General features: G+C 42.6%; 1 protein-coding gene across 5 annotated transcripts in view; it reads left to right on the plus strand.

Moving 5' to 3' along the window:
* grm8a (glutamate receptor, metabotropic 8a) overlaps positions 1 to 19,774 on the plus strand; it is a 217,486-nt gene extending 197,712 nt beyond the window's left edge. For 2 of the 5 annotated variants that reach the window (XM_034578406.1, XM_034578405.1), the window contains exons 12-14: positions 15,957 to 16,097; positions 16,936 to 17,041; positions 18,940 to 19,285. In XM_034578406.1, coding sequence (XP_034434297.1) covers positions 15,957 to 16,097; positions 16,936 to 17,041; positions 18,940 to 18,989 — 297 coding nt within the window. In that variant the 3' untranslated portion in view covers positions 18,990 to 19,285. Of the gene's footprint in view, positions 1 to 15,956; positions 16,098 to 16,935; positions 17,046 to 18,939 lie in introns of all 5 variants that reach the window. The other 3 variants (XM_034578404.1, XM_034578408.1, XM_034578407.1) reach the window with 3 other exon arrangements.
* The last annotated feature ends 4,818 nt before the right edge of the window (positions 19,775 to 24,592 follow it).

The following is a 24,592-nucleotide window of genomic DNA, read 5'->3' on the forward strand; positions in this document are numbered from 1 at the left end:
GCTCGGAACGCTTATAGGCACAATCCAGCCAGATGCCACCAGTCGTGCCTCGGGCCTTCTTTTCAAGGTAAAAGAATGATAGTCTGTGGGAGTATTTTAATCTTTTGCCTTGACAAAAGAAAAAATCCTGCCTGAAGGTCCTTCATGGTCCTGCCCTTTCACAGACCCCACTGTCTTTCAACAGCGGATGGAGTTTGATCAGTTGTCATGGGGATTAGTCAGAGAGCAGGCCGTCATTAAGGCAGCAGATGCTCACCAGGTTGAACTGGGCTTCCCTTAATTGCAAGGCTGACAGGTCCTCTCTGCTTCTCCCGTCCACATGTCAGAGTGTCGAGTGACGAGGCACCGAACCCCTAGTGTGGCTATGTCTGTGTGGATTGGGGGAAAGTGGCTGAGAGCCCTGGAAAATCATTGTCATTTTGACATGTAGTTAAGATATTTGTTTACTAAATGGACCAAGCGTTAGTCGATGTGCCCATGAGCCATGAGACCGTCATGTGTGATTGTTGATGCTCTCTGAGCTTTTGAGTCCTTGATAAAGCGTCAACCTTCATCTGCCCAGGTCAGTTTCTTTGCACTGACTGGGAGTGTTGGATTTGTGTGTGGTGCAGTGAGAGCAGCAGAACAGTGTCAGTGGAGCAGAAAAGAGTGGTGAAGCCTATCGAGCCCATTAGAGGGAACAGTCTGTGCTCAATACATAACCTGCCACTTTAAGAAATACAAATTCCCACTTAGCTCCACAAAAGTACTTGATCATCCTACATCCTCCATGTTACTTGAAGGGACATTACCTTAATAAAATGATTGACAGCTAAGACTGACTGGCAATTGGTCGGATGCATGTTGGGCGGGACCTCAATACTGGGATAATGGCTTGAAATTACTTGAAAAGTGCAAGACTCTTCACATTCTCCAATGATTATTTCTCCTCTCATGTACTAACCATTTGTTTGGTCGCTGCCACAACATCCACTCGTCTGCCCCTAATCTGGGTTTTCTCCTCCAGACTTAACACCTCTCCTTTCACCCGTCTCCATCGCTTGCGTCCTGTCCCTCACTCTCCTCCCCTCTGAATACTCAACAAGGCTCTGACTCACCACGGCGAGAGAGAGAGAGAGAGAGAGAGAGAGAGAGAGAGAGAGAGAGAGAGAGAGAGAGAAACTGAAAGGGAGAGTTGCAGGGAGACAGTGTGACAGAATAAGAATGTGAGAGACGAGTCAAGGCAGGGAGGGAGGGAGGGAGGGATTCTTAGCCATCACCAGCCAGGGAAGTATTGTTTTGAAATAGGTCGAGCCACCATGCAGAGGCTGCCGGCTCCAGCCGCTTCTGCCGCACCCTGCTGAAATGGGGAATGGTTGCGCGAGCTGTGTTTGTGTGCCTCCCTCTGCCTGCCTCTCTCCTTGTTTTAAAGCAATACCCACAGGGTGCATCCTATCTCAAGCTCTCTCTCTCTGTGTGTCTGGACCATCATATCTTCGCCCGACGCTATGAACAAAAGGCCATCTTCATTTTTCCTTTCATTCTTTTCTTTCTTCCTTGTTTCTCTACCTCTTTCTCTTTATCTCTCTCTGCCGTTCCCTCTCCCCGTGAGCCACCTCTCCTGTTCTACACATGTCTTAAATATGGTCAGCCTGTTATCTCCTGCCTCCAACAGAGGGAGAAGCAACCACCCTGTGTGTGTGTGTGTGTGTGTGCCTTTTCACAGCAACTGTGTTTTTGGTATGTTTGCTCTTCTATCACTATGTGTGCACCAGTTTCTTGCACATATTTGTGTTGACTTATTTTCGGTTGTTTCTTACGCTCGTACTGATGAAAGAACTGCTGAGAGGTGGAGGAGAGATCACACTCTAGCTACTTTCAGACATGTTGAAAACTTTTAGGCCAACTCTGGTGTCGATATGCTTTAAACAAACAGTTTCCTCAGTGGAATTTAGACGTTATACTCTACCCAGAAGCCCCCCCTTCAAACTCTGTGAAAAGCCTGGACCCCATTGTCTTGAGTTCATGCCTGAAAAATCCCTCTGTTAAAATGTCTCGTATGCTGCCTGCTGTTTCTCTCTTTCCAGAGGAAACTGACATTTTTATGGGAATCTTAAGATTTCTTGCGATCCTAGAAAAAGACACGGCCACTTTGGTTTAGATTAGCAAGCGTACGATGAGACAGCCAGGTTTGCAGTGCAGCCTCAACTCAGCTTGGTGGGGGATTGAATTCTGCTGTGTCGTAAAAGAAGAACAGAGTCGAACTGTGTGAATCTGCTCGTTTAGTCACCGAAGCTGCTATTCTGTGCATTCTTTCCCTGAAGGCCTCCCATTCACTCTCTCTTATACACCCATCCATACACACACACACACACACACACACACACACACACACACGTGCTACTGCCAAACCTTAGACCAGAGCAAGACCCAAGAGTTTTGACCTCAAAATGGCCCCTTTGAGCAGTAAAGAATGGCAAATAGCCTCACTTTGAGTATCATTCCTCATTTTTTATCTTTCCCTGTGATTGTGTTTGGTCCTCAGGAGCATATAAACAACACACTCAATCCAACTACCTGCTTCACAAATCTATCTCTGCCCACACACAGACACATACATACTGTCACGGCTCACCGTCCTCAGACAGATTTATGGCGATGACTGTGGTCCCACTGGAGAGCCGGTGGCCGCCCAGATCCTTACCGCGAGTAACTGCCTGTGATCAATCTATAGTAATCTGAAGAGGTGGCGAGAGACGGAGGAGCGGAGAGACAGGGAGCCAAAATAAAAACGACCAGATGAAAGAGACGGAGAGAGGGAGCTGAGGGAGTAGAGAGATTGAGGATGAAGGAAAGAGAGGGAGTCGGAGGAAAAGTAAAATGAAGCAAAATGCAGCAAAGAAAAAAATGAATCGGAGTGCGTGGGAGCGCCGAGCGAGAGCGACATTAACAACTAATAGCAGACAGAGTCAGAGGAGAGTGATTTACACAACCGTCAGACGCTAAAGATGAGAGGAAGAGAGGCAAGCTAATATTAGAGCTAGAGAAGGAGAGATGGAGATCAAAGAGGAGGGATGTTGAAGTGCAGAGAGAGATACAGACGGAAGACGGGATGAAGAGGAAAGGCAGACACTGGAGAAAACGTCTGAATCCTTCAAGGATCGGACAGATGGCCAAAGGTGAACTTTGCGTTTGCAGTAATTATTGTGATCATGGGATTGTGAATCGAGGAGTGATTACAGTCACAAGTACAAAGCCTCCAATGCATCAAACTCATCTACAGTGTTATTTAAAGCAACGTGAGCATTCAAGTAGAAAAGTAATGTGTGTGTGTATTTAGGGAATCGTGGGTATAGAAGAGCAGGTACGCTGTTTTTATCAAGAGAATAGAACTGAACCACCAGGGTCATAAAACTGCCTGAGCTACTGTTGTTAAATGCAGATTACACGTTATAGATATTCTGACGATTTGGATGTGAGTTGAAACCACCTTCAAAATCGTAACTTTCTTAGTGTCGGCTCAAATTGAAGGAGACATGCAATGTTCTTTCATGTTCCTGTTATTTAATTGTTTGTGTGTATAAAAGTTCTGCAAAGTTCAAGCAGCCCAAAGTTTTCCACCTCAGAGAACTCTGCTCCTGGAGCTCCTTGACAATGCCCCACTTTTGCATTTAATGTGCACCCAGCAGCTCGCCTGGCATTTGCCCCTAACAAAGCCTGGTAGAGCAAGAGCAAGTCCAACATTTATATTTACTGGCCTGAGCTTTATTAGGAGGGGGGGGGGGGCTCAAAGAGACAGGAGCTAAAACCAAGCTTTTGGTGAGGAGCTGCAGTAGTGAGGAAAGTGATGTGTTCTCTGAGCTTCAGAGCTTTAAACCCTTTTCAGGCAAAACCCGAATTAAAATGATGAACCTTAATATGAGCAGAATATTTCTCCCTTCAAAAACACATCTATTCCTTTGTTTCTTTTCCAGAGAAAGTATCCCAGCAGGAAACGTTCAGATCCTCCCTGATATAAGCTCATAACCCCTGCAGTAGCACCGCACAGGTTCAGCAGAACTCGTACAGAGCGCGGATCACATCGGAACAATGTTTCTCTCCTCCTGCTGGATTTACACGTCATGTCGTCTTTACTCTGACAGAATTTACCAATCCTCGGGGTGATTATCTTCAACAGACTGTGCGAAGGGGAAATGAAATAATCAAACAAAAAAACCTTGATTCATTTTTGAAGGAAGCGGGTTTGCAATCTTTCACGGGGTTCTGGAGGGATTTGGTCTTTTGGCCGAAAATGGGGAAAGACAGACAGCCTGTGTCAGATCCTGACATCAAACAGGGGGATGTTGAAGGATGGGGGGGGGGCACCCGAGGGGGGCGCTCATAGGGGACCACACACACACACACACACACACACACACACACACACACACACACACACACACACACACACACACTCTCTCTCTCTGTAAGCACATGCATGCTTGACAAACCATCCTCTTGGCTACGAAATAAATCCTGATTTGTCAGCAGAGTTTCCTTTGGAGGCCAAATGCAACAGTCAATGCGAAGGCCGTCACCTTTGCATCGGTGTATGAACACGAACGTACCAACCGTCAGACATCCATCTAGCCATTAGAAAATATAGCTCATATCTTTAGAGGGTCGCAACGGGGCTGGAGCCAATCTCAGCTGGCATTGGTTGATGTACCTCTGGACGGGTCCCCAGTGTATTACAGGGCCCGACATATAGAGGAAAACAACTATTCGTGCTCACACTCACTCCTACGTGCAATTTAGATTCTCTAGCCAACCTTACCCTGATGTCTTTGGACTGTGGGAGGAACAAATGGTCAATATGCTGTTGTTTATTCTTTCTTTTCCACCTCCACTCATTATTTCATCCTCACACACAGCGACTTCAGAGAGTGTTCAGACCTCCACTTTTTGCTCATTTTATTGCGTCGTGGATTTTATGTGTTCATGAATTTAGATGTGGCTATAATTTTACAATCAATCGTCCATAATAAGGAAGCGAAAACATATATTTTTTGAATTTTCTGCAACTGTATTAAACAGAATCTGAAATCTGTAATTTACAAAAGGAGCCCGTTCTTTGTAGAAGCGTCTTTGGCAACAATTACAACCTCAAATCTTTCTTGGTGTAAGTCCCCACGAGATTTGCAGACATGGATTTTGGCAGTTTATCCCATTTTTCCTGGCGGATCCTCTCGAGCTCTGACAGATTGGATGGGAAACGTCTGTGAACGACCATCTCCAGGTCTCTACACAGACGCTCTGTGGGGCTTTAGTCAGGCCATGTAAGGACAGTCAGACACCAGCCCCAGAGCCCCCCCCCAGTTGTGTATTTATTTTTGGCTTGCGTCGTTGTTGTCTGGCTGAAAGGTGAAACATTTCCCCCCCGTCACCAAAGCATGATGCCACCACCACCTTGTTGAGACAGTCGCCTTTCCAAATAGCTTTCCCATGACTCCAGAGGACTTTTGGACCTCTGTGGAAAATGTCCGTCAACAGTCACCACCATCGTCGCCACCATCGTCGTGCCCTGTGACTCAGCTTGGCCGGACCGTGAAGTCCTGGATGTTCCAAACTCCAGTTCTCATTTATTGAGCCCACTGTGCTTCTGGGAGAAATTATCGTCCTGATCTTTGCCTCCGCACAAGTTTATTGCGAAAGTCTACAGAGAGCTCCAGTCAATTAAATTTGCCACAGGTGGACTCCAGGCTAATTCTACATGCATTTCATGGATAATTAAAGCCAAGGTGATGCAACCAGCCACATGTTCGGTGCCACAGCAAAGAGACTGGGCACGTTTCTAAATGAGGCATTTCAGCTTTTGATTTACAAATTGATTATTAAAATGTAAAACCTCAACACCACACTGGCTAAGCCTGTCCTATTTGTGCCAGTCATTTATATATTTCTCAAAAACATGAATGCATCCTATTTTAAGTAAATCCTACCATATTAAGGATAAAGTGCAAAAACTGATAATTTGATAAAATTAAGTCACTGCAGATGCCTCCAATTTAATTAATGCTTTACTTCTCATCCCGAGAGAAATCCAAAGTGTGTTACATTTCAAGCTGTTGCAGCTCAGATGCAATAACCTGGCATCCAGTTGCTGGCAGTGGACAGAACACTCTTGGCCTGAGGATTTTGGTGTTGAGACAAACTCGTAGCTTCAGGCAACATCCAGGCCTAAATATTGACTTAAACAATGTGGTCAACAAAGAGTCGTGAGGTGGAGCGGAGAAGTTTGGATTTTTCTTCCACATAAACTGGGGAATTATGTCGGTGTGATGTTAAAGTGTTTTTCCTCATTAAGTGTTTTCCTACTAGAAAAGAAATGCACACTTTAAATGACTTTTAGTGTATGTTCTGTTATCTGAGCCAAACAGATTTCAGTAGTGCGACTTGAAACAAATGTAATCCATCTGAGAAGTTTGCCAAAGATACACCCACTGTGCTGCCTATTGAAAACAACAGTGAAGATGCCTGACCATATCAACAAAATCCCCGTAGTAACAAGCCCAACTTATCAGAGCCTGTTAAACCCCCCCCCCCCCCCTTCATCATATTTATTTCATGATGGCGATTTCACAACATATATACAAAACCAATATTCACTTTTTCAACTGTTGATTCAAACCATAACACATCACTTGAGTCTTGAGGTTGGCAGCTATTGACTTGCTTTTTTTTCTTGTTTGGCTGCATATTACATTCTACCAGATATCAAATATATAAATATATATTTGATATATATTTCAAATATTGCTATCAGTTAAAAAACTGTTAACTAGAGGAGCACTGAGTAGAGCACACAACTTCACCAAGGACCAACAGTCGCCTTAGATTCAATCAAGTTGCACCAAACTGCACACACTCATGGATATTAGTTCCCTAAATATGTAAAAAAAAGTGATGCATCAGCCCCTTTATCCAGATCAATGCCTCAATTCAATGGCTTCTCTTCTTGGCCCTTGTACCATCCTTCCACCAAGTTTTGTGGAAATCTGTTCAGTGTAATCATGTTGACGACCGAACAAACAAAGGAGCGTGGTGAAAACCTTCTTGGAGGTGATTAGAGCAGTTTAGAATAAAACTCTACAGAGGTGTTTTCATAAAATCCAATGTTTTTTTATTTCTGTTTCTTGCGTTGATATCATTAGAATTGGAAAAACAGCGTTGGGCATATGTAGTGCGAAACATAGTATGACTGCGGGAAGCTGTGTTTATATTTCCTGCTCAGTTTCTGCAAAGATTGCATCGACTCAGCTTCGCAGAACCGCTTAACATCCACGACAGAAGAGCGGTTACATACATTTGCTCCCCATTTCCCATGCTCAACGCGTGACAAGTCTTTTTCCTCCCTACATTTTGGACAGTTCCTGTGTAAGTCCTCGCCAAGTTATTTTAATTGGCTGGAACTGTGCACAGCGGGGCCACAATCATGTTAGGTAAGGGAGAGAGAGGGAGAGTGCCTCACTAGAGGGCCACCCTCACAACGCTCATCACAATGAAACCTTTACGCACGGCTCAAATTTAGTTTGACTCCAGACTGCTGGCCGAACCTCTTACAGATCCCAGAGTCAATAAGAGCAACGCTAACAAGCTGTGGCAGAGCAAACACAGACGTAACATTTTATGAAAAAGCCCGTGCACTCATCTCTTTCACAACACACACACAGACATAAGGCCAGTATGGATTAGATGGAGGCAGAGGAAATAGTGGCTCGTAAGTACTGTTTTGTTGAAGATAATGAGGCACTCGTGGACAACACTGATCACGCCGGGGCCCAATTAAGCTGCTCTGACATAAAGTTAAAATATTCCTGCATCAGTGCTTTTTTATTTAATTTTTTTTCTCCGACAGTTTTTCATCAGGGCTCCATGTTTGAAAAATGTTTGTGTTGGAAGAATGGAGAAGAGAAACTCAAGCATTAAACAAGCTCTGAATATGAAGCATCTTTTGAGAAAGAAAGACTTGAAGACGAATCTAAAAAACGTCACTTTTTCACGTGAATAAAAAAACACTCCTCTCTGCTTTAAATCTTTTATTTTTTAGAAAGAATGGGTTTCTAACTGATGTCCCTCTCAAGTGCCACGGCTGCTGGTTTGAATTGAACACTTGCTGTAAAAGGTGTAACCACCATCTAGTTGTGGCTATGAACTGATGGTTCTCAGGTTTCTTCAGTCCAGAAAGTCTTTATGTAGTTGAATAATTGCAGTGCAGTATCTTCTGCAGAAATATTCACATTAGTAATTCTTTAAGTAAGAAAATCCTTTAATTATATCCCTAGAACTCTAATATATCTAATCTCCAAAGTGTCATTACCATAATAATACTTAATTGTGAGCTCGCCTTGGCTTATTGTTATTTATTAGATGCGTTCGCTTTTATGTTACCAAACAAAAACAGTGTCTTATCTCGGTATTTTCAGGGAAAGTAATCACCGAGGCTTTGAGATTGTAAAACCAGCGAGACTAAAAGCAACTCTTTCATTGTCTACATGTGTTTATTGTTAAGCAGCTTAATATTGTCGTGATCCATCAGCAGTGATGCGTCTTTAGTCCTGGAGCTTGTAAAATAACTGTTATGACACTGAGCCTCTCCAATCTGCGTTAGTTTTAAGATTTTAATCTCAAAACCGTCTTTTTATTCTCAGGATCGTCCATTTAACTAAATTCAATTTATAGAGTCAAATCACAACACAGATTATCTGAAGTCTCTTTACACATTGATATATGTAGAGGAACCCGACAGTTCCCACAGTGTGGAATAAAGTTATCGATCTTCCTTGTTCTAATTGGCTGGACAAAATCCTCAAAGCTGAAAATTAAAACAAAGAGATGGACTTTGTCATTGCAAGAAAATCCAATGATCACAGAGATTCTGTTGAAATTAATAGTTTTGCTACAAAGTCTTTAAAGCCTATATTGTTGTGACCAGGCCTAAGTATACAAAATAAAAGTGTTACATGTGTGCCCCTGGCTCTCGCCCAATGTCAGCTGCCTATAGACACTATTATGAATGCAGATACATGTTCCTAAAGTTTAGCTCATGGTAATGATCACATAGATGAAAATGTAATATATTTTTAAAGATTTGTTGTTCCCTCATTCAGTAAAACAGTCAAATGTATATAAGCATACATACATAAAGTAAATTTATCAATATACACAACATATTTCAATCTAGGCAATAGGAAATATTGCCCTAATGTAGCATGTAATTTGTTATTATTACCAAAATATTCATTTGTATTGAGAAAACCAAAAACAGAAAAGTAGCAGCAATGATGCTGAGAAGTGAGCGACACTGGTTTGGTCATGACTGCTTCCATTTTTAAACAAATAAAAATAAAATCCCTTCACACTCTCATGGCTCAGGTGATTAAAATGATGAGTGGTCCCATGGTGTGAGTGGAGTGTCACACACAGACACACACACATACACACACACACCTCCAGGAGGTTTGACACTAAACGGCGGTGTGAAGTTACGTCAGGATCCTCCGGCGATCTGAAACGTTACGATGCTCGTAAAAAGAGGTCTAGTTGGGACAGGGGCCTATCAAGGACATCTAAACTCAGTATCAACGTGCACAGATGGCAGCGTGTGAAATGGCGCAGGGCAGAGATGGAGAGAAGAAAAGATGACAGGGAAGATACCGAGTTCAAGAAGGCAGAATGATGAAGGAGAAGACACTTAAGAGGCAGAAGTGGTGACGACACCTGGGAAACATCCCGGAGAGAGATGCTCAGTAGTTAAGGCTGCAGTGAAGAGTGCCAACCAATCATTAAAACTGAGCGTGGGCATAAGTGGGGGAACGACTGGAGAGACGGAGAGATGCAAGATGTCTGTGGGAAGGAAGATGTCACGCTCGATGCTTTCTCACCCCTCTGTTTTACCGATCTCTCTTTGTCTCTCGCCGTCAGCCGCACCCAGGGCCGTGAAACAAAGCGGCCGGTCGTCATTTATTCCAAATGAGCGCCGGAAAAAACAAAAGGAGTGATAGGTGACATTTGGCAGGAGATCTCTGTGACTCCACAACAACAGGGAGTTGAACACGAGTTCAGCTCGATGCAAATGAGCGTCAAGTTGGTGCTACAGTGCCCGAGTGAATGGCAGATGTTCTGCATCTATTCAGCTGTGTCTTTCCCTGGGGGTGAAGACATGTTTTGTATTGTTCGTAAAAAATAACGTGTGTGAAAGGTTTCGTAGCTAGTGCGGATTCTTGGGGAGGTTAAAGACACGTCTACGGACAAAATGGCCGACCAACAGAAATTCTTAGGAACGGCTTTGCCAATAGTTCAAGCAAGATGATCGTAAGACACCAGGAAGGAAATTCAACTAATGGCGGCAAAAAAGCGAGGCAGAGACATCAGAAGTCTCTATTTTTTAAATGCAGGTACCCACACAAACAGCCAATAGTACACAACAGTACATCTTTTTCAACGTTTTTAATTCAACCGTAGAACTGTTTTGTCCGTAGCTCTGTTGATAGGCGACAGCTGTCAGGGTAGGACAAGCTAGTGATGTAATAAGAAGAGTTTGGTTCAGCCGATGCAGGCTATGCCTTGTGTTTTTAATCCCTGTGGACTTGTAAAGTGTAATGATTGTGTTCTATATTTTTGTGCTGTATTTTGTAATATATATATATATATATTATTCATTTTCATACTCATATGAACCTACTAATCGTAAATAAAGCTTGATTAACTATTTGAGCAGTGACGTTTACAAATAGTTGTTGAAATAGACACTTCTCTTTTTGTGCATAAAGAAGTAGTAATAAATTTGACTTTAGTGTAACACAGCTACATGCAGCAAGTGACAACAGGCAACTTGCCAACACACAACAACCCCCCCCCCCCCCCCCGTGCTGTGTTGAACTTTGCGGCAGTGTTAATTTGAACATGTGTGAGCTTCCATGTTAGTGTCCCGGGGACAAAATCACAAGCCGAGACTGAAAGTGCTTCAGGACTTTGTTCTTCACTTCAGTCGCCTGTCCTTTGTCATCACTGCCTTTTTTTTCCTCTTCACTTCTCCATCCCTCCTTCCCCCTCTTCCTGTCAGCCGCTGATTGTTCTGACAAATGTTTATTTCCTCGTTTGTTGTTTGCTCGCTTCCTTTTTTTTTTTTATTCCTCCGCTTGTTCATACCCCCCACCGCCCAGTACATGCCCTTTACTGTCGTTCATATTCCCACCATCTGTGTCTCTCTCTTTCTTCTCTTTCTTCCCTTTTTCCCCCTGCATCTTTCTATCCACCCCTCTCTCTGCTGTTGGCGGAGTTCGCCACGTTGCTGGCGAGAGCTCTTTGATTTCAGCAGCCTCGTATCGCCCTGTGGTACATGTGAAACAAGTTGCAATAATCACAGGAGCAGTGTAATGACTGAGCATGATTCATGTCTGGGTTCATTGAGCATGAGACGCTGGTGTGTGTGTGTGTGTGTGTGTGTGTGTGTGTGTGTGTGTGTGTGTGTGTGTGTGTGTGTGTGTGTGTGTGTGTGTGTGTGTGTGTGTGTGTGTGTGTGTGTGTGTGTGTGTGTGTGTGTGTCCTTATAACCCACATACGTTCTGAGTCAAAGTACGAATGTGTGCGCACTCACAGCTTTTCAGGCTGCTTTAAATGTTCATGATTTCACTGAGTCAGTTGCCTCTGACTCAGGGACTCCAGGTTTTAGAGACAGCGATCAAACTTAATCACTGATCTCATTGTGAGCGGCAGTGACGTTATTTGGCTGTTAGGATGTAGATCCCATAAGAGTTGAGCTGTGGTGTCCACAGGATGGAGGCTTCATTCAATCCACAAAGGATAAACTCCTCATTTATACAACATGTGTGTTAACGGCTTAACTTGATGTGAACATGTCACATGTGTGGCCCCTCTACATTTACTAGTGTGAGGAAATTACATTGTATGCCGACGACAGGCCTAATTTAGTGGACTGGTTTCTGATGTGGTCCTTATGTGCTGCATTGTCATTTATGGTCCCCTCAACCCAGAAAAGCCATAAATCCTACCTGCCATGATTCAGCTGTCATATGGGTGCACTGTTGACACTTTCTCCCGTAGACTGTGGACAACATGAATGCTCCCAAAAAGTGAAACCCAAGTGTCTTGAGCGCCCCCTCGTGGCTGCAGTAAAGGTCATAAAACCAGCCTCCTCCATTTGACTGTAGGGGACATTGACCAAACTTTTGTTTTTTTACTATTTGATGCTATTAAAATGGTGGAAATGTCATGATTGACAGCTGAGACTGATTTATTCATGTATCTGCAACACATCGATACTGTATCTCCGCTCTGATCGCCAAGTGCACAGACTCTGGCTCCAAAAGCACAGACCCTGACCCTCTATTGTCACCCTCTTATATATATGTTTGTATATTTGAAATAGGAATAGTTAGAATTTGTTCGGTCTTCTCATAACTGCTTCTTGATAATAGATGTGTAATAAGAAACAATAGCACGAGGTATGCATGTTAAATTAATCATATAACAATCATGTGTACAACATCAAAATTGAACAATCATCTAATATTAGAGTTGTATGCTCAAACTTAACATCAGGACAATATAGTAAAAACCCTGGTAAAATGGCCGTTGCTTTACAACGAGCTCTTTCACACACAGTATTTATCATACCCTGTTTCATTATGGGCATGAGTGGAGCAAGTGTTGTAAAAAACATGAGGACAGAGTTGTTTTCTTCCCAAATATGTGGAATATGATATAAGTTTGCACAGGAGGGAAAAGTTACTTGCGAAGTTGTTGCTATCCGTGGTTATAAATGGTCGTAATCAACACTGAAGGAAAGTGTCGGTTGAACAACGGTCGACTTAATCTTTGCACGTTAATGGAGAAATAACAAGCTGCTCAGTAGAAGAAAACTCTTCCATCAGCGCTTTTATAATCAACACAAAATAAAACGAGTCTCCATGAAATTGCAAAGAAAAACCCTCCTGGGTTATCAGCACGGCTAATTCAACTCCTGGAACCATTATTCACTGACACTGACCAGCAATTTAGCAGAGGCCTCACTTCCTTTAACCTTAGCATTTATTCTCAGGATGGAGTTTTTCTCCTCTTTCCGTTTCACCCGCCCCTTCTTCCTTTTGTCTCCCCGTATGTCAAAGGCCCATCGGTCCATCGCTCTGTCCCTCTCTTCCTCTGGCTGTAAACGTTTTAAACCCTGAGAGAACACATTGAGCGCAGCCATCCGTCGCCCAATCGCCAACTTTGCGACTGCGACCTTTTTGGGATAATAGGACCGCTCTTCCGACTCACACGTTTTTCAGCAGTTATCAGCTGTAGCCAGTGCGGTGGAGTGTGGTTTGTGTGCGTGTACGCGTGTGTCTCTTTGTGTACATGACTGCTGGAAGCCACAACTTTGAACCGAAGGCTAGATGTGAGGGAAGCGGCTATCTGCAAGACTCGCTGCTGTTTTGATAAGAGCAAATTCGCCGCTTAGGGGGAATCTCTCCTTTTCTCTGTTATTCTGCCTTTTTTTCCGCCGGTTGGTTATTCCTTTTTTCACTCTTTTCTTCATTGATTCTCTTTCACTCGTTCCTCTGTCTCATTTTCATTCCTCTCTTTTCTGCTGAAAACATGTTTTTGTCATCTGTTCCTTTCTGATATAGACACACTCATCCACGTGTCAAATTTGTTGGCAGGAAATATGAAAACGTGGCCAATTACAAATAAATCCACGCATTTTCTCTCTCGTGATCTTCTCCCCCAACTGTAGAAGTGAGTCCAGTGTTGGTGCGTTGTGTCGGTTGTGTGCATGTTTGTGTTGTACCGTGTGTCTGAGCTGGAAGTCAGCAGATGGGACTGGCGTGTAAACTGCTATCAGAGCCTGTAGGGAAGCTCCAGGCAGAGCTCGCTACGCGTCCCACTCTGTGATGCTGCCACTGGATTGTCCTCCCTTAAATAAATAATGACTGTGTGTTATCTTCCATTTTGAGTCTATTGTTAGTGTGTCCTCATATGTGCATTTAAATTCAAGACCTACATTTAGTGAATACAACACGCTAACAGGACGTACTGGAGCATGCGTGTGCCCACATGCTCCCCTTTACCTTCGGCTGCTGTCTGTGTGATTCACTCACACCTTCAGGCAGGTGTGTGCTTTAGTCTTCCTCTATATCTATATATGGACCAATGTCAGCTTGAGACTGAGGACATATGAGGATATTTGAGGACAGACTTTGTCTTCTTTAAGCTGTGTTTTAGGGCTTAGACTTGGTTTTAGGTAAAGAATATTGTGATTACACTTTATTGGTCCAATGCTGGGGAGACTCACTTGTCACAGCAGCTCAAAATGGAGAAGACAAGTGAACACGAGAAAGTATGAAATAGAATATACAATCAAATAAGATAAAAGTATTTGTAGTAGTAGTGGTATGAAAAATACAATTAAGTTAGTCACAGTACTCAAAAGTACACAAATATAAATGTGTATTTTAGTTTTAACCACCACACACAGTCATGATAGACAGTTTTCATGTATTTAAAGTAACAGCTTATTTAATTAACTGAAGTAGCTTCCTAATCATCTCTATAAACAGGTTGTGCATGTGGATGGTCTGTAGGTGAGGGACAAGTTGTTGGGCCCAGACTTTGATTAATCTCCATTCAGATGCAGATAGCTTTTAATAGAGATGAGCTCAAGTGTTGCTTTTTTTTAATGGAAGTATTCATATAAACAGAGTTAACTTTTCTATTATTTATTCTGAATGAAAACAGGCTGCAGCCCGGGTGTGATCCCCTGTGCGAGGTGTGCAGCCTCCGCAGGGTTAACGGTGCAGTTGCTTTAGTTTCTCTCTGTTCTGCTGTCTGCTTCTTGTCAGGCTGCACTTACCAACACCGCCTCAATCAATGTCCGCAGTTTGTGACAGCGCAGACTTGACCGCTGTCTGTGTTTCCCCTCCTCTTCCTCACTTGATTAGTGTCACCGCATGTCATTGGTCTCGTCTCTTGTCCTCACTTCTCCCCACATCCCATAACATGTCCTCCCTCCCCTCCCTTCCTCCACTTTGCATGTTTCTCTGTTATTTTCCCTTCCATTTTTATCCCGCTACACCCCCCTCCTCCGTCGACAGCGCTCGCCTGATGAGCCCTGTGTCTTGAGAGCTTGTCATCTGTGTCAGGGGTGTGGGTGAAGCCTGTCATTACAGCTGTCCATGTGGGTGTATCTGCTTGATTTCCTTATAGATATCGTCCAACTTACTTTACAGAACCAAAGAGATCTAGTAAAGTAATTTAGTGCCATGTACGTAACAATGTTGACTGTTTGCCGACAGTAAATGTCAATGTTTGTCAGTGATCTTACCGAGTCCACTATCCAGACCAGCATCTGTGCGTCTGTTAGAGTTTTTGGGGGAAACTCTGGTCCACCAACAGCTCAGTCGCTAAAAAAAACAATGTTCCTATTCCTGTGGGGTCTCATGTCGGCCAAGCCTCGTCGACTAGACGCTCGAATGTCCGCACAAACATGTCTGAAAGTCAATTTAGTGCAATTTCTGTCACCATCAACCCTCCCGACGCAATAAACCACACCCATATGGTATTTCATCCTGCCAAAAAAGAATGACTCCATATTGTTAGACAAAGAGGATGTGCTCCGCGGCACACGGGCAATTAAGCAACTTTTATCGGCGCCATTGTTTCATATGCCGTTTGAGCTACCTGTCGCCGTGCCGCTGTCACCGCGCAAAGTTTCCACTAATTTTGCTCTTGTTAGACCGTCCTTTACTTCCTCTCTTCCCCCCCACTCCCCATCTGTCCTCCTCCCCTCTCCCTCATCAGGCATATCTGCAGTCGGACGATTACAAAGACTGTGTGACAACTTGAAATGTGATAAATGACTCTCTCTCTCTCTCTCTCTCTCTCTCTCTCTCTTCTGTGTGTGTGTGTCCCTCTCTCTCTTTTTCTCACTCTAGATGTATATCCAAACCACCACGCTGACGATCTCTCTCAGCCTGTCTGCCTCCGTGTCTCTGGGGATGCTCTACATGCCCAAGGTCTACGTCATCCTCTTCCACCCTGAGCAGAACGTACCCAAACGGAAACGCAGCTTCAAGGTGAGGAGGACCTGAGGAAACACGCCGAGTTATTCACGGGTTATTATTTCTATGGGTTTTGAGTTGATATGTTGGCTCATGTGAAGTGTGATTTATATGAATAAAATGAGGATCATTAACACACACTGTGAAAACACATCAACCCATTAAGACCGCATGCAAAATATGTGCGTTTGTACCTTTTAAGACCGGGTGCAACATGTGTGTGTTTACATGTTTAAGACCTGGTGTGACGTCTGCGTGCATGTCCCTGTAGAGCTTGATGAGACGTGTGTGTCTCATCAATGATGTCATCGTTTTAAAGATTTGCAGAAATACTCCCAGGAAAGGCGTTTATCAGCCCTGCAGATTGTTTTTAAAGTAGCGTTTCACACAGCAACTGACGTTCTAAGCGAGGTGAGCAATACTGAGGCAGATTCCAGCAGTTTTTTTATTGATGAAAACAAAGATTCAGACCAGGAGACCTTTTGAGGATGAGGAAGAAAGGTTTTGTTTGCTGCGAGGCGGCCGGCTTTGTTTTGTTTTTTAAAATGTTTCATACCTCAAGGAAACAGCAACGACTGAGAAATTAAAGCAATTCTGTCGGCTCTTCAGAAAACACTTTAGGTGTCAGGTCCTTTTCAAACAACACAACAGGTCATAGGGGGCGTTTTCACTCGCCGCCTTAGCTCTTAAAGGAATAGTTCACCCGGAAATGAAAATTCACTCATCTACTCACACCTATGCCCCCTAAGTTAAACTGAGAAGGAAGCCAGTGCATTAGTAGATCCATAGCACATTGATAATCCTTATTTACATTTTTTTATTAATTTATTATAATTAATATACACATATACAGGCGATTGTGACAGCTGCCGCCATGTCGGGAAAACTGGGCCAGAAGGGAGGAGACCGGCCCAACGGAGAGGTGAAGACCGAACTGTGTGAGAGCATGGAGACCAACAGTGAGTAAGAGAACACCAAAGTTTTATACCTATACATATAATAAACTAATAAAACTAATACTAAAATCAGATATATAACTGTAATCTATACTCTGGAATAACCCCTAACTAGCTTTTAACTGCGTAACAAAGTCTTTACATAATAGAGACAATTTTATTTCCCTATACCTCAGATTTCAAACATCACAATTAAGGTTGGACAGAATAAACGGTCATAATGCAGATATAAAAAGCATATAACACAAACACTATAATTCACATACATGAGAGACCCCAGGTAAGAGACGATCAAAGTAGAATACCACTCAGCAGAGAACATTTTTATTTTATTTGGATCAGTCCCCTTAATATGCCTGATTTTGTATTTGTTTCAACAAGATGAATCATTTTCGGAGAAATCAAGTAAAATATTGAAACATCTCGCATTGTTAGAGAAAATGAAAAAATTGTTGAAATGGAGTGGGTTCTTCCCCGACCCGTACGACATCCTTCCACCGAGTTTAATGGAACTCTGTCCTGTAGTTGAGGCGTAATGTTGCTAAATAACAACGCAGAAGAAAACATAACCACCTTGGTAGAGATACAAAATCAAATTCCTGGCATGTGTGTATTTTAATTTCAATTTTAACTGCTTGTGGAACGGCACAGAAGCTTGCATACTAACACACAAACATTTCCCTCGTGTACATTTACGTTTAGATGTACACTACATTTTACTTATTGCTATCGATTTCATTTTGCAGCTCAATCAAAATTTGAAATTAACTTCACGCCTGCCTTTTGTATGTTTGTGTGTCTGTGTGTGTGTGTGTGTGTGTTTTCTCTGAGCTCTGACAGTGAAGCACTGTTACATCCACTTCAAAGCTCTGTTTTGTGTTGCGCTGCTTCTCCTGTGTCAGCAGTCTGCAGATGAAACGGCTGCGGTGTGACACACGCTGCTGTGTCAGATTGCATGTGCACGTCACCGTGTCTGTGTGTGTGTGTGTGTGTGTGTGTGTGTGTGTGTGTGTGTAGTACGCATGCTTTTTTTTGTGAGCCTCCATCGATCTGCTTTAATCCAGTCCTTTGCTGTTCATGTGTCGATTTCTCTCACGACTTGTGTTCACGTCTGTAATCAAATGAGCAAATAATGATCCACGTGTGTGTCTGTGCAGTCTGTGGATGCCGGGGGTGTATGAATGGTTTCAGACCGGCGAAGGCAAACTGTGCTTTTCTGTCAGCACTTTATTATGATCAGTGAAGACATGAGGTCGCAGTTCGCTCATTGAGTAGTTAAACTGCTTAGTCATCCCTTTACATAATTCACTTTTCCCGAAGTTTGCAAATTAGCCAGCTCCTCGCGATCCAGGCAACAGTTAATTAACACAACAGCGACGGGCAGAATGCGAGGGTGAGTGTCTCCACTTTTTCTTCCATCGCCTGACATTTTGCTGAAGAGCGCTTTTCAGAAAATATCAATGAAAAGCATTTTGCAAGTCCCAAATAAACGGGGAAGAAAAGACTTCTGTTTTCATCAAGGCCCTTTTTTTCTCCAGCGCTGTGATGGAGGAACAGAGGTGGAATAGAGAAAATAAAAGTGTTTGTGTGAAAGCGTCAATGTATAACAAAGGCGCAGTTAGAGGCTCGCGGTCGCCATGAAAACATTGACATTTACCATGGAATGCTTGAGGGGACGCGGGACATAATGGGTTTGACGAAAAAGCCCCAACTACTCAGGTAGACTGTGGATGTGACACCGTTACGTGAGCGTCTGTCGCAAAATCTGCTCCCGACTGCTTCCTGATCGCTTTCTTTCCCTCTCTTTTCCTCCTCAATCCATCCAATCTGTCTCTTTTCTTTCTTTGTCACCTCCCTCCCTCCTCTAAAACGTCCCCACTCCCCCTCCCATCGTCACTCAGCTTCATCAACTAAGACGACATACGTCAGTTACAGCAATCATGCCATCTGAAGGGACCACGGACGCCGGAGAAGGGGATTGGACAGGAGAAAAGGGGGCGTGACTTGGGGCAGGGCCGAGCGAAAGAAGACGCCACCGTTCAAGCCTGTTGGCTGGAAAACTGGCGGGAAAAGGCAGAGCGCCCAATGGAATTCAAGCATGAGACATTTTGTATTGTTCCGCATCAAACCACAGAGGGTTGGGACCACATAAACAGCCAGTCAGTGTGCCTGCTTCCCCGCTGCTCACAGCTCATTGGTCCTACCATGAACTTACCTGTTTAAAAAAAGAAAAAAAAGAAAAAAGAGGGTATGACAAAGGTGACCAACCACAGGACGCTGTGGTGGACAGAGTCACTATTAAAACTTACAAAAGATATAAAAAAAAAAAAAAATACACATAAAATTGAAAATATAAAGAAAAAACTCCGAAACCATGTACACATTATATCTAAAAAGGACAAAGGTGGGGCCGGGAAAGAGATTTAAACAGATTACATTTTAAAAAGATATTTAAAAAGAGAAATGTAAGAGAAAAATCTATGAGACTCAAACATGTTTGTTGTTATTCTCTACTTGTAAGTATTTTTGTGGTCGTGACGATTTTTTCATTCTTGTCTCACCGTTGTCTGATGGATCGCCCTTGCATAATGAGATGAGTGTGTTTCCTCCTGCTGTCTTGGCTAACCAGGTCGTAGCCTTGGGTCGTGAACCTGTAAAATGCCATGGTTGAAGCATGCCAGTTTTTTATACAAAAATGAAGATTTATTTATAATAAAGGAATGTTTTGCAAATGTGTAGATTGGTGGTGGTGCTTTTGAGAAGTGCGGGTGACCAAGGATTCCCTGATTTCTGCATAAATGGATGGATTTATGTTTTTTTTCCAGTCATGTTGCAACATTTTATATGATGCATAAAACATTTAGAGCTATTTAGCAAATCCCATGGTCGCAGAAAACATCTATTTCCAAGAAGATTTCTTTGCACAGTTTGTCCTATTTATTAATTTATGCCCATGAAATGCTCTTAAGTCTCCTCTGCCCTCGTCTGCAACTCCCTCTTAACCCCAAAAGTATAAACGTTGATGGGAAAGAAAGAAAAAAACCTGCTGGGAAGGAGAGAGTGAGCGTGAATGAGGGCGAAAAAGACAGGTATTGGACAAGTGGACAGAACTCCCCTCTCTGTGCACCGACAACAATCCGGCAGATGTCCAACCTTCAAAAATACATGAGAGCTAAGAAAGAAACAGTCAACTGCATCAGTGAACCTGTTCTTGTTGGAGAGGAACGATCAATAACGCTGAAGGCAAAGTGAAATGACAAATCACATCATTTAGAGGAGGGCGGCGTGCCCCCGACACTCAGGCGTCAGATGGAAGCTTGTAAAATCCGAGCGAGTCCGTTCTTGCGAATGTGTGCTCTCTGACTTTTCTCTCCGTGTTTGCGCTCTCTTCTGGATGCCATAAAATGTTACCTCGATGACAAGGTTGATGTGTGATATAATCCCTGTAGAAAACGGCTTTTCTTTCCATAAGCATAAAAATCACAGGTACAATTTCTGCAGCTGCCATCGCATGTTCTCTCAGCCGTGAAATCTCCTCGAGGGGAAACACTGAAATCCGAGCCACTTATTTACTGGAAGCTGGAGGAAAGATTAAAATGTGTTTCATGACCCAAAGCTCCATGGGACTATTTCCTGAGCCAGAAGTGAACTGTCCTGTGTGTAGACATGATGACTGAGGACGTGTGCCTTAATGTGTAGTACATGTAGACCTACTGTTGTGTTTGTTGCAGTAATGCAGAATTCTATCTTTGTCTCATTGGTAAAAATGGAGCAAGGGAGACTCAGACGTCGGCTTTGTAACATGCCCCCAATGACAATCCTGAAATGCTGATGTATTTTTTTAAAGTGTTTATCATGTTAGTGCAGTGTGGTGACATGCTAACATTTATGAATTAGCACAAAGTAAAGCTAAACACAAAGATTTGGACTGAAGAATTGTGCCAGATTTAAAAGAACTGACCTTGTGATGACTCTTCATTAAACGTTACCCAAAGTCATTAGAGTTTATCCGCAGGGGAGCATGACTTTCAAATCATACTCGATAAATGATGAGGAAAAGTCGCAGGAAGTCCAAAGTCATGAGCATTCCGTCAGGGTTCATCCTCTGCAGACCCCACATGTCTGTACAAAACTCCAAGGGGATCTATTCAATAGTTTGCGAAATTTCAGTCAAATAAACAAATGAGCTGGAGGAAAAGCCAGAGAATCATCAACGTCATTAGAAAGGCATTAGGGTTCCATTAGTATTCCATTAGGATTCCACCGGGGTTCATCCTCTGCAGACCACAAATGTCAATGCATCCAGTAGTTATTGGGATATTTCTTTACAGGCTCCCTTAGATCAATGTTGCTGTCATGTTTTAAACACATGATGCATTTCTGATACATCCTGAATTGATTTCTCTCATCTTCTGCGATTGATTAAAGACATCATCATCTGAGCCAGACGTCAATAACGCCAATTTTCTGTCTCGCGGCTGAGTCGTGTCAATAAAGCTCTTAACCGTCAAACACAGGTAATGAAACGAAGAACTGTCCAGGGATCCGTGGCTGTGACCTGTAACACAAATTTGTCATCGCATGTAAATGTGCTGGGAAAAAGTCCCCCCCGGTGCTTCTTGAAGGAAAGCAGATGGCGGACGTTTTGACCTTGTTGTCGAGCGGTGCAGCTGGTCCGTGTACGGGACGTGTTGGGTTTGATTAATTAGCAGCAGATCAGACTGACAGTGACGGAGCGCAGGTGTGGACGGCCGACGCTCAGCCCACACTGACCCGCTTTACTTCATCTTATTTTACCTCTCGAGATGGTTTAAGTATGTGAAAGTAAGAAGCATACAAATAGTTCAATTTGATAATAAAACGAAAAACTTTTTTGCATTTAAATTCACAAATTAAACCCTATTAGAAAAGAGGTTTATGTTTATAGTGAAATAAATTGCCTGATGTATCGGCTTTTATTTTATTCTCTCAAAAGACGTTTTAAGTTTGTAACAATTAGACACATAAAAAAAAACTACTCAACAATTCATGACAGTTTGATAATGAAACAAACTGCTTTTGCATTTAAATGCACAAATTGAACCCAATACTCATTGTAATTTATGCATACAAAAATAAGATGCAAATACTTATAAACAATTCATGATCATTTGATAACCATCTATCTATCTATGCTATATTTAAAATTGATTTTCACAAATCGAATAATAAAACAATATTACAGTGAATCAGACACATTTTAATTACTGATCCAGTCTATATTGTGGAACGCAGGGGAGATGAAGTCTGGCCTCCTCATGCATTGACCTTAGCTCTGAATTATGGGATCTCTGAAGGTGACCTGATCAGGCATCGTTTCCAGTGGGACCTTGTTAGGTAAAACGTCCCCTAACGACCTTTCCCAATTAGAGAAAGCAGTTCCCTCACTGCACGAGCTGTAGCGCTGCACATACGGGTTTAACAGCTCAGAGGAAGAAACTGGTTCTTGTGGTTTTTCCTCACATAAAAAAATAATAAAATGATTTCTTCCATCCCCATGTTTGGTTTTGTTAGTGTTTTTGACACCGCACTCTGGGCAGGGCGGACGCACTTTCCACCAGAGGCAATAATCCATGTCATCTCCAGCCCACTAATTCAATTACCAATCTCAGACCGCTGCTCGTGTGACCAGTGAAACAGAAAACTGTGGGCGGCTAGAGAAAACTGCTCTCTTTACAAAATCCCACTTCTTCCCACTTGAAGTAAAACTGTTAAAGTGTGTTTGTGTTGGAAGAAAAGAAGAAAAAAAAAAAGCAGATGGTCCACCACTATGTGTCTGTGAGCGCAGAGAATTGAGACTTTGAAGCAACGGGGCTGATCTGGATCATATCATTAAACATCTCGGAATCATTACTAATATACCTGACAGATAAACTTTAAATTAATAAACTTCACTCTAGTATAGAATTTGAGAAATGTATAAAATGGTATGCCGGCAGTTTAATAAAGGGTCATTTTTCTTGTACAATACTAAGTTTGCAACACTAAAGCAAACCTTTTGGTTATGGAAGAGGTTAGATGAAGCTAGGGGGCGATATCAGTATTTCCGCTAATACGTAATTAAATTATTCCTCAGATGTTATTTTCAAACCCTAATGACAGATACATGTAACTGAGGCTTGATGTTTTGTTGAGGCTTTGTGATAAATAACTATAAATGAAAAGTAAACACAATTAAAACCAATTATATAGAACTCAAATTCAGAAATTAAACGTTTTTCATTATTGTTAACATTGAGGACTGGCACGAGGACCCTATGCAGGGTTGTAGGTCTCTCGTAGTTTTTCTATTTCTCTTGGCTTTTGTTCTTCGTCACATTTTACATAAATATTTCATGACAGTGTTGATCCAGGAAAAAACCAAACAATATACACCTTGACTTTATTTTTGCAACACGACAGTAAAACCCCTTGGTCCTCAACATGAACTGTAGCTTTAAACCCAAACTGAGTCTCCTCTCTCCTCAGACACTCTATAATAGAAAAGAATTGCTCTATGCAGATTTACTCTATAAGTGTCTTCCATATACCTTCAGCAGATAAGCATGTAATCTGGAGTTTAGAGGAAGATTGTTTTTGTATTGAATTTATTCATTTATTCAAATCTAATTTTTTACCTGATTTGGCCCGAGTGGAGGCATTTTTCATTTTAATTAAATTTTTATCTCATCAATAACGAGATTTACTGGCCCTGGAAAGTGGAAAAATACTTTTTTTTTTTAAGTCTTATTTTTTATTATTTTATTATTTTATTATTTCTACTTTAGTATTGTATATTAAAGTTTAACACAACACTGCAAACATGTCTGTTCTACACACACACAAACACACACACCTCTCTGTTATAACCCAAAAAAGCAGTTTCAAAATGTGACCTCAAATGTTGTCCTTACAGTGCGTCACTATGGTTTTTTTGTGCATTCAGGTCCCCACTACGATACAAGCACACAAACTTACCTCCATAAACACAGAAGTATTTGCACATATAACATCACATGTCAGTTTATGGGAGCTTCAAGACACCGTGTATTCAGAAACGTTGGCACAGAAAACACACACAATCTAAATTAAATAGAGAATAATGGAAATGCATTGCTCTCCTTGTTTGTAGTGACGACAGTGACAATCAGTGACATACACTTCTACCTGTCACCCATTATATTGTCGGTGTCATGTCTTTTCACAGTGCCCAATTTTTACAGGTACTCTTTTGGGAAGTGTAAATGCAATAACAGCCCTGTGGCACTGTGTGCGCGCGCGCGCGCGCTCACATCCACCCAGTGCTATTTGGGAGAATGCACACACAGTTGTGTCCGTCAGTCCTCCGCTTGTGTGAGTGCGTGCGTGCGTGTGTAAACCCCCCCGGTGAGGAGACGAGACACCTGGGAGAGACGCCAACGACAGAAAATGTCTCACCTGTCAATCAAGCGCTCCCCACACTGTCATGCTGAGGAGGAGGAGGAGGAGGAACGCTTCCATCCTCATAATGAGGAAGGCCTCTGTTGGGGAGTTGAG

The sequence above is a fragment of the Hippoglossus hippoglossus genome, chromosome 23 (assembly GCF_009819705.1).
Source record: "Hippoglossus hippoglossus isolate fHipHip1 chromosome 23, fHipHip1.pri, whole genome shotgun sequence".
Taxonomy (NCBI): Eukaryota; Metazoa; Chordata; class Actinopteri; order Pleuronectiformes; family Pleuronectidae; genus Hippoglossus; species Hippoglossus hippoglossus.